We start from the raw sequence: 13,341 nt of genomic DNA on the forward strand, positions 1-13,341 counted from the left end.
ATATTTTGACACGATAATTGATAAGGACTGCTCGAGGTAATTGTCCACGGTTCCTATTGTGAAATAGTTAGAACGCGCAGACTTTACAGCTACAGGAGGAAACACATGTCGTACATGTCAGTGAAATTTATATGCTGAATTGTGTTGTGACTGAATATCCAACATCAACTTCTCCTGTGTGAATCGGAGTATGAATAGCAAATTACTATTTGATGATAAAATAGCCCACACAGAGCTTTGGATTTTTTTTCATGTATGTTTGCTCCATTAGTGTAAAATACTGCGTGCATCCATTGAACCTGGTTAAAGAGACTTTTCTTGCAGACAATATTAGAGTGCAGAATCAACGTGAACGTACCTGTTTTTTCCTTGATTTCACACAAGACGTTGAAAAGCGCTGGCTTCATTCTGTGACAGTTCAGAGCGTGTTTCCTGCAACAGAAAAGTGGCTTCAGAGTCAAAACACAGAAATATTTATCATATATATTCTCATCCTCTACTTTACTGGACAACAAGGCACTCGACTAAGTGACGGGTGAGTTTTGAATCCCAACAGACGACATGATTTAATGTGTTAAGTGTTTCTAATGGCGTTGTCTATATGTTTGGTTAATAACTGATCGTCTGCTTTTTACTATGTTTGTCTCCTGTGTCCTTTGTCCTCACAAATTTCCATCCTGGTGGACAATATCTATTCTACTCTATTATATTCTACTGCAATTACCAAATAAATAATAACAGCTGCAGCTGTACATGTGCATCAGCCACATTTATAACTGCTTAAAAATATTTTTCCTCATTTTTAAAGCATATTTATTTTTATTTTGCTTTTTTAAACACAAAATAACAGTAGTGGAGTTTAAAAAAAGATATGTATAAAATGTATATATAAATTATATTTTCTTACCAACTTTATCAATAAAACAAAAATATTTGAAAGGTTTCACTTTTGTCAGCTTCACTGAATTAAAAGTGGAACACACAAGAGGGGTGACATCTTAATTATGCACCATAAATTATAAAGTTGCATGTGTTCAAAACGCTGTAAACAAGCCGTGAGCCACTTTAAACTGAAAAAAAATAAATAAATAAAAAATCATTTAAAAAATAATAAAATATAAAACCTATGACTGATTTTTTTCCATTTTGGTTTTGTGAATGTACCTCGACTGTCTCCATGTGTAAAGTGTTAAAAATACTCTCCGTGGGCGACACGTTGGCATGTCACAGCCATAAACACCACATTCATACACTTTTATTTTCCCTCTCTGACGCGAGTTATTTCAATCTGAAGCAAACTACTAATCCGCAGACATCGCTGTTTTTGCAAAAGGCTGTGCAAAACCTTTGCATATATTGTGACATTAGCACCGCACTATACTGTAAATTTAGATTTTTATATATATATATATATCTTGTATTTTTTCTTTTCCTTTTTGTTTAAAATCTACTTTGCCGCCGCCTCCTTGACAGCGGAAGAAAAGGGTCTGGATCGGAGCATTTCTTTACCTGGCTTGGGCTTCGTCCAGACTTTGATCCGTGATGGTCATAATTTGCTGTAAAATGTCTCCAATGTCCTGTTTCCTGCCGTCGCCGTCCGTTGCTCCGGTGCCTTCCTGCATATGCTGCGGCAGGCCGGGGTGCCCTGCCATGCCTACCCCCGTGTGAGAGTGCATCAACCTCGTCTGCTCGTCCATCTCTGCTGCTGCTGCTGCTGCTTCTCTCTATCTAATTCTGAGTGTCGCTCTCGCTGCTGAAATCCTGCAAAAATGCATAAAAGGAAGAAAAAAAGGAAGAGGAGGGTAAAAAAGAAAAATCCCGGTGGTGTTTTTAATATTTGCGCACCCGGTTGTTCCTCGCTTCTTGTTCGCTCTGTGGCGGGGGTACCGGAGGGGAAAGCGGAGATCCGAGCCCTCCTGCTCTCTGGCTGTGTCTCTCTCAGCTGGTCGGAGCTGAATGTGAAATCTGATCTGAACTGCTGTTGCCTTCACTGGAGTAGGGTGTGCGTAAAAAGAGATAGGCTGCTGATTTCTACTATAACATGAACACGTTTTCTTGCGCTGTGGCGCAGTGATCCAAAGCCTTCCTCCTCTTCCTCCTGCCAAATTACCACCTCCAAAAAATAAGTGGCTGTGAGAAATAAGAAGTGTGGATTTATTTCACTCACTCCATCCCCCCCTTTTTTTTTTGCTTTTGTCATATACAGTGCAGGCTGGGCAGCATAGCAAAGAGCATGAGAGCCAGACTCCGCCTACGCGACATGATTGGGAATATAAGACCATTTAGCCCCACCTTGAGGTGCCTCTCATGAAACGTCGATCATTGGGGCTGTAAAGGTGGGATGCAGAGGAGAAGCTGGGAGATGTGGCTGCTGCCTTTCCCAAAGCGAGGGAGAGGGGGTACGGAGTGGCAACAGGGTGATGAATAGAGCCTGAACTCCAAATAAATAACAGCAGCTGACACAGAAGGTCTGCTTTAGTCGCCCCTTCTGACCTGAGCAGGCGCACCAACGGGCTCCGCAGGAGGATGTCTCATCTCCAAGCTGTGCCAAGATATAACTAATCAAAACTGCTGGCCGGCGCTTTCATCTGTTATAATTATTGCAAATATAATGTGATTGGAGATTTACAGCTGGAAAAATCCATCCGCTGATGAGACACCTCGTGTAAAGCACCTCTGTGGTGTCCATATTTCATTTTTAAATGTCACAAACAGAGTCAAACATGTCTGTTTTGCTGCAGGAGGCAGAGGAACATCGACTTTGTTCGTTCATTTTCAGGTATGTTGCAGGGCTCCGCTTGGCTGACTTTGGCAGGGTCCTCCTAATGTAAGGCGGTGACCCATGTTACGCAGCCAAGCAGCAAGGCCCGAGTGTGTCTGGCCAGGCTGAAAAGTGCCCTTCAGGCCCAGTGCTGCCTCACTGCCGCTGCTCCGCCACTGAGAGCCATTCAGAGGGAAGAGAGGAGGAGGAGGAGGAGGAGGAGGGGCAAATAAAAAAGAAGCTCCAGTGTGGAACTGAAGTATGAACACAGTGTTGTGCAAATCATGTGTGGCAGATATTAGGGTCTGTTTACACAGCAACGGTCTTGCATGAAACTTTTGTTGTGGTGTGACCTTTCATTCACACCACAACAACGTTTTCGGAGCCTGAAAATTTTGTGGTTTTGTCACGTCAACAGTATCAGCCATATTGGCTTTAAAGGGAAATATCTAAATCGGCCAGCATACTGATTTCTTCCAAATGTCCAGATCGATATAGATCAATAAATCATTATTTTTGACACTTAAATCATTATTTTTGACACTTAAATCATTATTTTTGACACTGAATTGGAGTTAATGTATTGAATTACTTTTGTTAATGAGTCAATATCAACCCCTGCAGGGTTTGACCAACCTTTCTAGTTTCTCGTCAGTTTTGCCGATCACATCAGTCCCACGTTAGATTTTGCAAATCCTTGGATGGTGAGATGGCGTTTACACGGCAACAGTTCTGGTGTGAAACCTTAAACTTTTGTTGCAGTTTGGCCGTTTGTTAACACCCGAAAATACACATTTTTGTTGCTGTTTGGCCTGTCGTTCTCACAGCAAATGCGTTTTGGGGGCCTGAAAATGCAAACTTTTGAAACCAGGTTTGAAAGTGTAAATTTTTTCTTATTTTTTTTAAACGCTAGCCCTTTGGTCGCCGTGTAAAGCGGGTCCTGTGAGAACAGTGACATCACGGCCGCACGTCTCACATGTGCATCATGTTTCACAAACATCCATGCGCAAGTATGAGGACAATAATAACGACAACGGCGGATTACCGAGCTGTGTTTGTGCTGCTGACTCTGCTGAGTTTATTAACGCTGTCGGTTCTCGTGCGTGCGTGCGTTCGCCGTCGTCTTCTTGTTTCTTTTTTCCCTCAACACCTTTATGCACAGGTGTGTGGTGTTCTTCTATGGTGTGTCATTACAAAGGTACACTGCCAACTACTGGCCTGGCATGCATACTGCAGTGTTTTTGGTTGTTTTTGCAGAACCGTGTACACGAGGATTGTTTTCACAATGTAACCTTATGACCGTAGATTTTTTTTTTAAACGCAAAGGAAAGACTTCTCAGTTTTTAGTAGAGCCATTTGTGTCTAAACGTGGCCTTAAAAGGATCGTGTGCAGGACAACAATCAGCACGTTTACATGCTCAGTAAAGTGGAGCCACAGTTGAAGCTCCAATTTAGAAGTTTTGAAAAGTGTGTCATTTACATCCATGTTTACCTGTCGGCAGACTTCTCTCCTGCGTTTGTTGTTGCAGTGCTGCATTTCTTGGCAAGTTATGGCCACCTGTAGATTAGAGAAAAAATGTAAGACCACTGACAGACTTGCACACATGCATACTTTGCAAAGGATCCTTTTTTGAGGGAGATGTCAGATGTAAGTGCACTTCAGCTTAAGTTTACATTATCACTTTAATGCATCTGTATGCATTTTTTCGTGGAAAACAGCCTTTTTTTAAGACCGTCCAAGAATTGTTTTGCTACTTCTCCCTGAACCAGAGCGTTCATAAAACCCTAATAAATTTAGGTTTATCGCCGTCATGTCCCTTCAGTCTTCCCCTGTCCAAATGGATCAATGACCCAACAGAGTGGCCGGACATCGCCTATCAGGACATCTCTACATATTCGATTGCATCACCAGGTATCGTTTGGCTAAGTGTTTTCTATAAATAATTGACCTGTTAACAGCCAGCTGTTTGATCTCAGATGAAATTTAGCTGGAGACGACAGTCAGATGCTGCTGCACTGTATGACTGTGCTGCAGCAGCCTGCCACTCAAGCTAAAGCTAGCTATCCATCAGTAGTAACTGTCAGCAGCATCATTTAGCTACACAGACAGTGTATAGTCACGTATTCACATACAGTTTATTCACAAATCTCTAACAAATGGGGCCTTGACAATGAGGTGATGCAAATCTGTGTGCATGCATCAGAACAAACAAAACAGGGACCAACTCGTAAAAATATGGCTCCAGAGAGTTACTAGCCATCAAAAACTCCTTTAAATATTCATGACTGCATAAACAAAAAACCAAAATTTAAAAAAAAAAAGATTATTAAGATTTTAAAAACTTGTGCAGACTGTTAGAAATAAAGAGTTAAATGGTTATGTTCAGGAAAAGAAACACGGTGACACCACCATACCTTAAACTAACTCAAAGTTCACTTTTTTTTACGTGGTTACACATCGTCCACACCAAGAACGATAACTAGAACTTTACCTATAAAGAGATAGTTTTAAAAATTGTTACAACTCAAGTGAATGGCGGAGTTCACACTACAACTTTAATTGCAACCACAGTTGTTCATAGAGAACCTCCAGCGACAACATTTAGGCTTCAAAAATCTCAAAAGTGGTTTTAATTTGTGGAGATTATGTTGCCAAACAACACATAGAAATGTCATAAATGTTTGTTAGCCACAGAGTTTATTTTCTGCAGGGATACAAAATCCGATGGAAGAATCCCGTAGATGCGGAAACCAGCGAAAAACGTCATCGCAGGCTCATAATTACGTGAGATTTATATGAATTTTGGTGCATTAGTTTTTGTAGACATAGTAAACAGCCTGAGCTGGTGCAAGAGTTAAATTCAGATATTTTGAAGTTCTGATTGAAATATATGACATCATCTTGTTGCACTTCAAGAGACGTGTGAGGAGCACAGACAATAATGCATACAGAAAAATCTAATTAAAAATAACCCAAACTCTCACTTTTTTTTAAGTGTCCGTGAGTTCATGGCTTATATTAAAGAACTAGCTGAAAAAATAAGTTTTCAGGGACTAAATAAGTTTCCTAATTTTAGGTTGAATGACTCGTACATTTTGCCCCAATTTTTAAGAAATGCCAGCACATCTAAATATATCAATTCTGAAACTTGAGCTCCTCATAAGTGACAGGCTGCGCATGCAACCACTCCAGAATACAATAAAAACTCATGATTTCACCACCTTATTAGAGTAAAACACCTCCTCATTGATATTAAACTATTTAAAAATCATCAAGCTGCAGATTTTTTTTCCTCACGACTCCAAATATACAACTGGGATACACCCATTGGAATTTCCTCTGTACAACTATTAGCATATTTGAGTTTGAGGTGTAGTGGCAGTGACATCTCAGACTGTCTCCCCAAGCCTCAGGTGGAGCTGCAGTGCAATCCTGGAGCTACGTACTCTCCCCCGTAGGAGCTTCCCGTGAAGCAGCGGCTATGTAAATTGGGAGCAGAATATGTATGATGGATAATGGTAAGTGTGGTAAGTTTCCCCGCCATCTGCTCAGTAGTAGAATAATGAGAATACCTGAGGGGGTCTCTGTTACACCAACATCCATATGACTCCCCAACATCTGCTAAGTTACGTTAGAGGGGCATTTAGAAATCTAAATATATGCTGATACTTTAGGATACATGGCAAGGCAAACAAATCACAGTGCTGGCAGTGATCTTCGTCCAGTCATTGCCGTGCTGATGTATGATCAGCCGCTGACTAGTGATAAAACAGGAAATGCTTATAGAGGTCCTGTAAAATGCTTAATTTGCCGCAGCGGAGACGTAAGCGATATATTACGGAGCGTGGTGCTGAATACATGAATTTCTCATATCGGAGCAGCATCCACATTAGTGGGACTCTGCGATACAGTCACAGCTATTTAAAGAAACAAAGGCAGACTCGAACAGCGGTGGCAAATATAACGCCCAGGTGAGGGACAGAACAGCAGCTTTGGCCCTCACACCTCTGAACTGTAGATCCTCCAGAGCAGCTGGTACTTTGAAGTGGACAAAACCTGACCGGACACCAGCAGACTAAAGCATAAAAAAGACAAATAAATGAATTGTGCAATCAATTAGTTTAACATGATATTAACTGCATCCATTTTTACTTGTGTTGTGCTGCTTTGAGATGCCTTTTACAAGTATTTCAACCTTTGAGCCTACGGGGGTTTGGGGGGGGGGGGTTGTTCTGAAAGCATTTGATGTCACTTCAGATTTCAAAGGGTTAAATAAGCAGCCAACTCTTTCTATGAGTTGTTTGAACTTAATTATCAGCTAATCTGAGTCACAGCATAGTAAAAATGAAGAAAAATAGTCCTTGTGAAGGAAAGTAAAGCCTGGGTTGTCGTGAGGATTTTTAGATTTACAGATAAATTAATTTTTTAAAAAAAATGTAATTATACATTTATTTCTTTGAGTACTTCAGCACTATTTTCTGGACAACTTATCCTTTTGCATGGCTGCCAGGAGCGTATCAGAGCATGCACTGGGCAAGTGGTCAGGCACACAATGTACAAGCTGCCAATCTATCACGGGACACTTAGGCCTCATTTACACTTGTCATTTTAACTGCCTTATATCTGGCTAAAATCCAGGTCCGATTTAACAAACTTTTGTTTACACTTCGAGAAATAAATGTGTCTCCGTTAGCCAAAACATAAATCTGGCTGAATCTATCTTGGCTTTCCAAAACTGCATGCAAGTCCAGATGGAGGTGGAAACACACTGGAAGCTGTCTGCTAACAACTAAAAGCATCAGAGGAAAAATATGTTTTGCAGTTTATACACATGGACCAGTTTAGCTCGTTAGCTATTAACTTTGGTGAATGAATGAATGAATGAATGAATGAATGAATGAATGAATGGACTTCAACCAAAATGAAAATTTTGCTCATGTTCAGAGCTGCAGACTCTCTCTGCTCCCTCACATACAGCTGATTCACTGATCAGAAATCAGGTGGGGTGAAATACACAGATGCTCATTTTCACACCTACAGGTAGGCGTGGGCGATATATCAAATATACTCGAGGTATCACGGCTTGTTCCACATGTGATATATAAAATCATTATATCGCCAACATTTAGTATAAATTGTTATGTCGTTTTTTAAAGCCATCTGCGTTTTGGCGCTCTCACTTTCGTCTTATTTTCAAGGCTCTCTGCCTCTGACAGACACAGACATTATAAAAGTACTTTATTTTACTTCCTTCTAACAGTATTTTATTAAATGTTATTATGACAGTTGTATATTGAAGTGGCTACTCTATTTAACTTGATTATAACTGCAGTTCATTCAATAATTTTGTATCTTAGTAATTAACATTAATATAAAGGACATTTAAAAACATCGAGATAGATATCATGTATTGCGATATGACCTAAAAATATCGCAATATTATTTTTAGCTTTTTAAAGCCATATCGCTAATATATCTAACCTACATGTCTTCTGTTATGGATTTTTATTTTTATTTTTATTTTATTAAATGTTATTGACTAAATTATCCTAATAATCAAGCCATAACCAAATTTTACAACAGAAATAAACGTGTTTACTGCCTGGTACAATATGTTTTTGGCCTCTATAGCTATTTTCAGCATTCGTGATAACTGTCTGAGGGGTTGATTTTTATTATAAATCACCCGTTTACATTTTATTAAGGCTTAAGGCCACTCTGAGTGACAGGCTGTCTGCTAATAGTGTCCCTGCTCCTCTACAGCGCCGCCCTCTTGTCTAAATATGGTTTTGTTGATAAATGTAAATAATTTGTCATTTTTTCAAAGATTAGATTTGTTTTGAACACATTCAGAACAATTGTTTCCTTTTTTTCCTTTTTCTTTTTAAAAATTTGGTATGCAAAACAAGAAAGAAAGTAGCTAATTCATTGTTTATGCAAGTATTTAAAAAGAGGAAAGTGTTAATTTATACCCTAAATGGTCAGTGTGTCTCAGGAGATACAAACTGTAATTTGGAAACTAAAGGTCGTATTTTGAAAAAAAAATTGCTATTTTAACCTAGATAAATTAGAAAATGGCAATTAACTCTTTCAGTTTTGCAGCGCATCAACAGAAGTACAATAATGTCTGAAACTGTCGGAGACATTCAACAGTTCTGAGAATCCTCTGCAGAGCGCTGGCCAGATATCTGTACAGGACGAGCACAGAGGGCGACTGGAGGACGACGGGACGAGCAGCCAGCGGTGAGCTGGTTTCCATGGCACCTGAGAGAAAGACCTTTCTGCTCCAGGCCCCGGGTCACACCATGTGATGAGGCTGTGCAGATAAATCCTTCCTTTCATCCTGCACGGCTCCTGGCTTGTGTGGAGGCAGCGCTAATGGAAGGGATTCATACACATAACCCTCTCTTTGATTCTAATACGTTTGGACTGAGAAGCAAACGCATGGGAGCTCCGTGTCCGCTCTGTGTTCAAACATACAACACAGAATACACGTCCAGCGATGACAGCAGAAGCCTACCACTATGAAGAAGCAGGAGGTCAGTCTGTAGCTTCCATGTAGCTTGGGTTTTTGGGTTTTTTGGATATAAATCAGTACTTTTCCTCTGTGTATCACTACCAGTAAGCTGGCTTCCATTAACCCTCAAATTGCGCAAATTTTACATTAATGTAAACACGTCAATAACTCCCATTTAACACAAAAAGGTTTCCATGGGTCTCATGAGGTGGTATTCAGGCGATTCGAAAAAAGCCATATTTCAAAACAACTGCAATGGAAACACTCTTTTGGCTTTTTTAAGTCACATGATGCTATGGCTGTGCACTGGTAGGAAATCGGCTCCCTCTGGCATGATGCAGCAGGAGCTACAAGAGGTGTTATTGCATCGCATAACTTATCAAAAGTTCAGCGGATCATCCAGAAATCGTTGACTATCACCTCCCAGAAATCCCTCATCTGTGGCCGCTCCCACGTATGAGAGACTTGCCTTTTTTATCATCGCTCGCATAACACGCCAACATCGCCTTGGATTGTTAATAATGACGGCCAGTGTGGAGGCTGCAACAGAAATAAACCTGCTTAACTTTTTGGACATCCATCGCCATGGTTACTGGAGCGTTATCGGTAGAGAAGTCCCATAACATCACTCAGCGGAAACACAGTCATCTCGCAACTGTGTTACATCGACACAGCGCAGATCAGTAATGAAAACACCTAAAGAGTCACCACAGCTGCAGCTGAAACTGCACAAACAGTTGCACAAATTAGACTAAAAGAAACCTTGTAATTCTAAAAGTATCTGCACCTCTTTTTTAACTGTTGATAGGAACTGTACACAAACTGAAAGTGAACTAGTACTAACATTTCTTCAGATACGTCTTGCAGTTTGACGCAAAACAAAAGCCATTAACATGATTTCTTTTGTAAATCTGACCTTGAGACGGGGCACGGCCATTCATTATTCTGTACAAGTCATTAAGGACGCAGGTGATACAATGGACAGCAGAAAGTCTGAAGGCTCGATAGCTTAAAATATAAAATGCCCTCTGAGTCAGTGAATCATTAGAGCTGAGGAGAAAATAGAGTCTTTGAAGGCCGGGTTTTGTGACGGCTCTGTTGCTCGCTGCCGTGTGTGAGCGAGCATTACACGATGGCACAAGCTGGCTGTGAGCAGAGCGAGCAGCGGTGGAGTACATTCAGGAGGAGGTCTGAATGGATCAATACATCACAGAACAAAGAGGAACTGTGCTTCAGCAGGGGCCCCAGAACAAGACAGGCCCATTGCTCAGCCACTGTCACAGCAGCGAATCCCGGGCATCTCACATGCATCTCACACAACGAGGATAAAGACAGATGTGAGGACGGCTGGATAAACTGAGGAAACTTGGGACACAACCAGCAGATAGACAGATAAAGTACTCCTGAGACAGACACAGCTACTTTGGCAACACGGTTACATCCTTATACAGTGGTTTTATTGCAATAAAATTAACATTTTACTGTATTCAAAGTACTGTTTTAGGGACTTGGTAAAGTGCTACCTTCTATGATTACTTTTATTCATATTTGGTCATGTAAGTTATTATAATTTGAAGTTTGGTGATAAATGAGTTACTTTTCCTAATACTGGTTCAACGTTTCTGTAATTTCTGTTATGTGCCTGTGGTCACTGTGTCGAGCCACACACTCAGTGGAGACACTATAAAATCACTGCGCAAAGCCAAGAAATAGTCCTTGTTTTTACACTGCATATATGCGTTAAAGGAGCTTTCAGGAGTTTTTAACTGGTTATGAAACTGTCTACATTTAATACTGAAGCCTCTATGTGACCTACATACAAGAAGATTGGCTATTTCTATGTAGTTATTCTTAAAATCTGTCCCCAGGTCTTATTCTCTGTGAAATAAGGTGAAATTATTAACAGCATGCGGACAAGAAGAGAAACATAGTAAAATCTCAGAAACATATTAAAATCATTTGAAACATCCTAAAACCAGAAAATTGTTCTAAAATGCTAAAATTCTAGGAAGAAAAAAAGCAAACCTAGAAATGTCCTAAAATCCAAGAAATGTCCCAAAATCTGAGAAACATGCTGAATTTCTAGAAATTTCCTAAAATCCTACAAATGTCTCAAAATCCTAGAAATGTCCTGAAGTCCTAGAAATGTGTCAAAATCCTAGAAATGTCCTAAAATCTTAGAAATGTACCAAAATCCTAGAAATGTCTTGATTCCTAAAAAAAATCCTAAAATCCTGGAAATGTCCTGAAGTCCTAGAAATGTCCTAAAATCTGATCAATGTTCCAAAATCATTGATATGTCTTAAAATCCGAGAAACATCTGATGATACTAGAAATATCCTAAAATCCAAGAAATGTCCTGAAATCCTAGAAGCTTGCTTAAATCTGACCAATGTGCTAAAATCCTAGAAACATTCTAGAAACGTTGCAGTTATTTCTCTTGTTTGTCTTTGTCTTTACGTTATTTGTCTCGTTTGTCTTTGACACTATAAAATCCCTGTGCAAAACCAAGAAGTCCATGTTTTTACACTTTATTTATGTAATAAAGGAGCTACAAGGAGTTTCTAACTGGTCATAAAACAGCAACATGTTTACATGTATTTTAAAAGTCCAGTTTTTGTCTGTCTGACACAATAATTCCACTTTTTCTAACATCAGTGACTGTTCGGTTTGTTCTGGGCTGTGTAGATACAAACGAAATAAAAACACAACAGTTCTAAGATTGAGGTGATTACAAACTAATAAAAACATAGTTATTATGAATATTGTATTCAATTTCTGCCCATAGATGCTCCTAAATCCTGCACACTGAATCTTTAAGGAAAGGTGGTTGAATATGCTGATCTGACAAGCACTTCCATTGAAGCTTAAAAAGGCCTCAAACTGTCTCAAACTGTGCAATTAGAAAAACAGAGCAGCGACACACACATTTAAAACCTCCCGTGAACACCTGAAAGAAAATACCTCTTTTTAGAACAAGAAATTAAGCCGCGCCTGATCAGTGCTTTTCCACCTGACCAGTCCTTAATGCCATAGATACAATGTCAGCCCATCACACAAAGGTTACTGACAGTCTAGTTACCCTTCACACACCAGTGGCTGCGTGCCCTTTCTCTCATTCATTCACTTCTTTTTTTTAGCCACCTGTCATATTTCTTACAGCATTGTTTACCTCTCGTGTCAGCGCAGCGCCGGCATGTTTTCACAGTCTCTTAAACTCTAACCAGCTGCGGTTTTTATAAAGGAAAAGATCTCTGAACTGAACTTTGAAGAGCCCCCTCCTCCTTTCCTTTAAATCTAACCTGTTTAATGTTTGTGCTGGTGGGCTGCTAAATGAAGCTATAATCAAACCCCAAGATAAATTAAGAGGCAAGCGTTGACTCAGCATTTTGTTGCCCTAGCGATCCATTGACCCTGAGGGCCGGCAGCGAGAAAATTGAGAAATGCTCGTTTTAATGCCTATCCAATATATACGGCATCTACCTCGAGATGGGGCTGTGCAATCAACCACTAATCCATTAGACAGAGATGTTTTTCAAAGATTGACGCGTTATTGTGCTGCTGTCTGCACTGGCTCACGTTCAAGGTTAACCTTTTAGAGACGCCTGATTGTTGCTAGAAGGTTAAACAACACATTAACATGCATTAAAATATTAAATTATGGCTCCATTTACTATATGAGAGAAAAACAACAACATAAAAAAGGCTTTTAAAATTATGAAGGCAATTGATAAAGTGGGTGGCGAGCACGGGCGTTTGCTCTGGGGGGGAAAACGGGCTGGTGGAAGTGAGATGGTTTTGGAATGGGCAGAGTGGGTGCAGTTCTGGCAGAATGAGGGCTTCTTTTATTGCCGGGTTAATGAACTGATGGTGAGGTCAAGTATTGAAGCCAATTGCAATTAAGGTGACTTTTCCCATAAGAGCTGGCCAATGCTCGGGATAAAAACAAATTGAAACAGCCACAGCTCTCGTTGATTTTTTATTCCAATTTTTGCAGCAGCTTGCTCTGCAATGGAGCCTCTCAGAAATAGCTGCAGTGATCACACATGGGAAGAGGCAGCG

General features: G+C 40.1%; 1 protein-coding gene across 4 annotated transcripts in view; it reads right to left on the minus strand.

Moving 5' to 3' along the window:
• LOC121941021 (pre-B-cell leukemia transcription factor 1-like) overlaps positions 1–13,341 on the minus strand; it is a 195,548-nt gene that overhangs the window by 116,583 nt on the left and 65,624 nt on the right. For all 4 annotated transcript variants that reach the window (XM_088078127.1, XM_088078128.1, XM_088078126.1 and 1 more), the window contains 3 exons: positions 4,254–4,319; positions 1,510–1,761; positions 359–432 (listed from right to left, as the gene is read on the minus strand). In XM_088078127.1, coding sequence (XP_087934253.1) covers positions 359–432; positions 1,510–1,697 — 262 coding nt within the window. In that variant the 5' untranslated portion in view covers positions 1,698–1,761; positions 4,254–4,319. The remainder of the gene's footprint in view (positions 1–358; positions 433–1,509; positions 1,762–4,253; positions 4,320–13,341) is intronic.

This window comes from Plectropomus leopardus, chromosome 5 (assembly GCF_026936395.1).
Source record: "Plectropomus leopardus strain MGB_pleo_1.0 chromosome 5, ASM2693639v1, whole genome shotgun sequence".
Taxonomy (NCBI): domain Eukaryota; kingdom Metazoa; phylum Chordata; class Actinopteri; order Perciformes; family Serranidae; genus Plectropomus; species Plectropomus leopardus.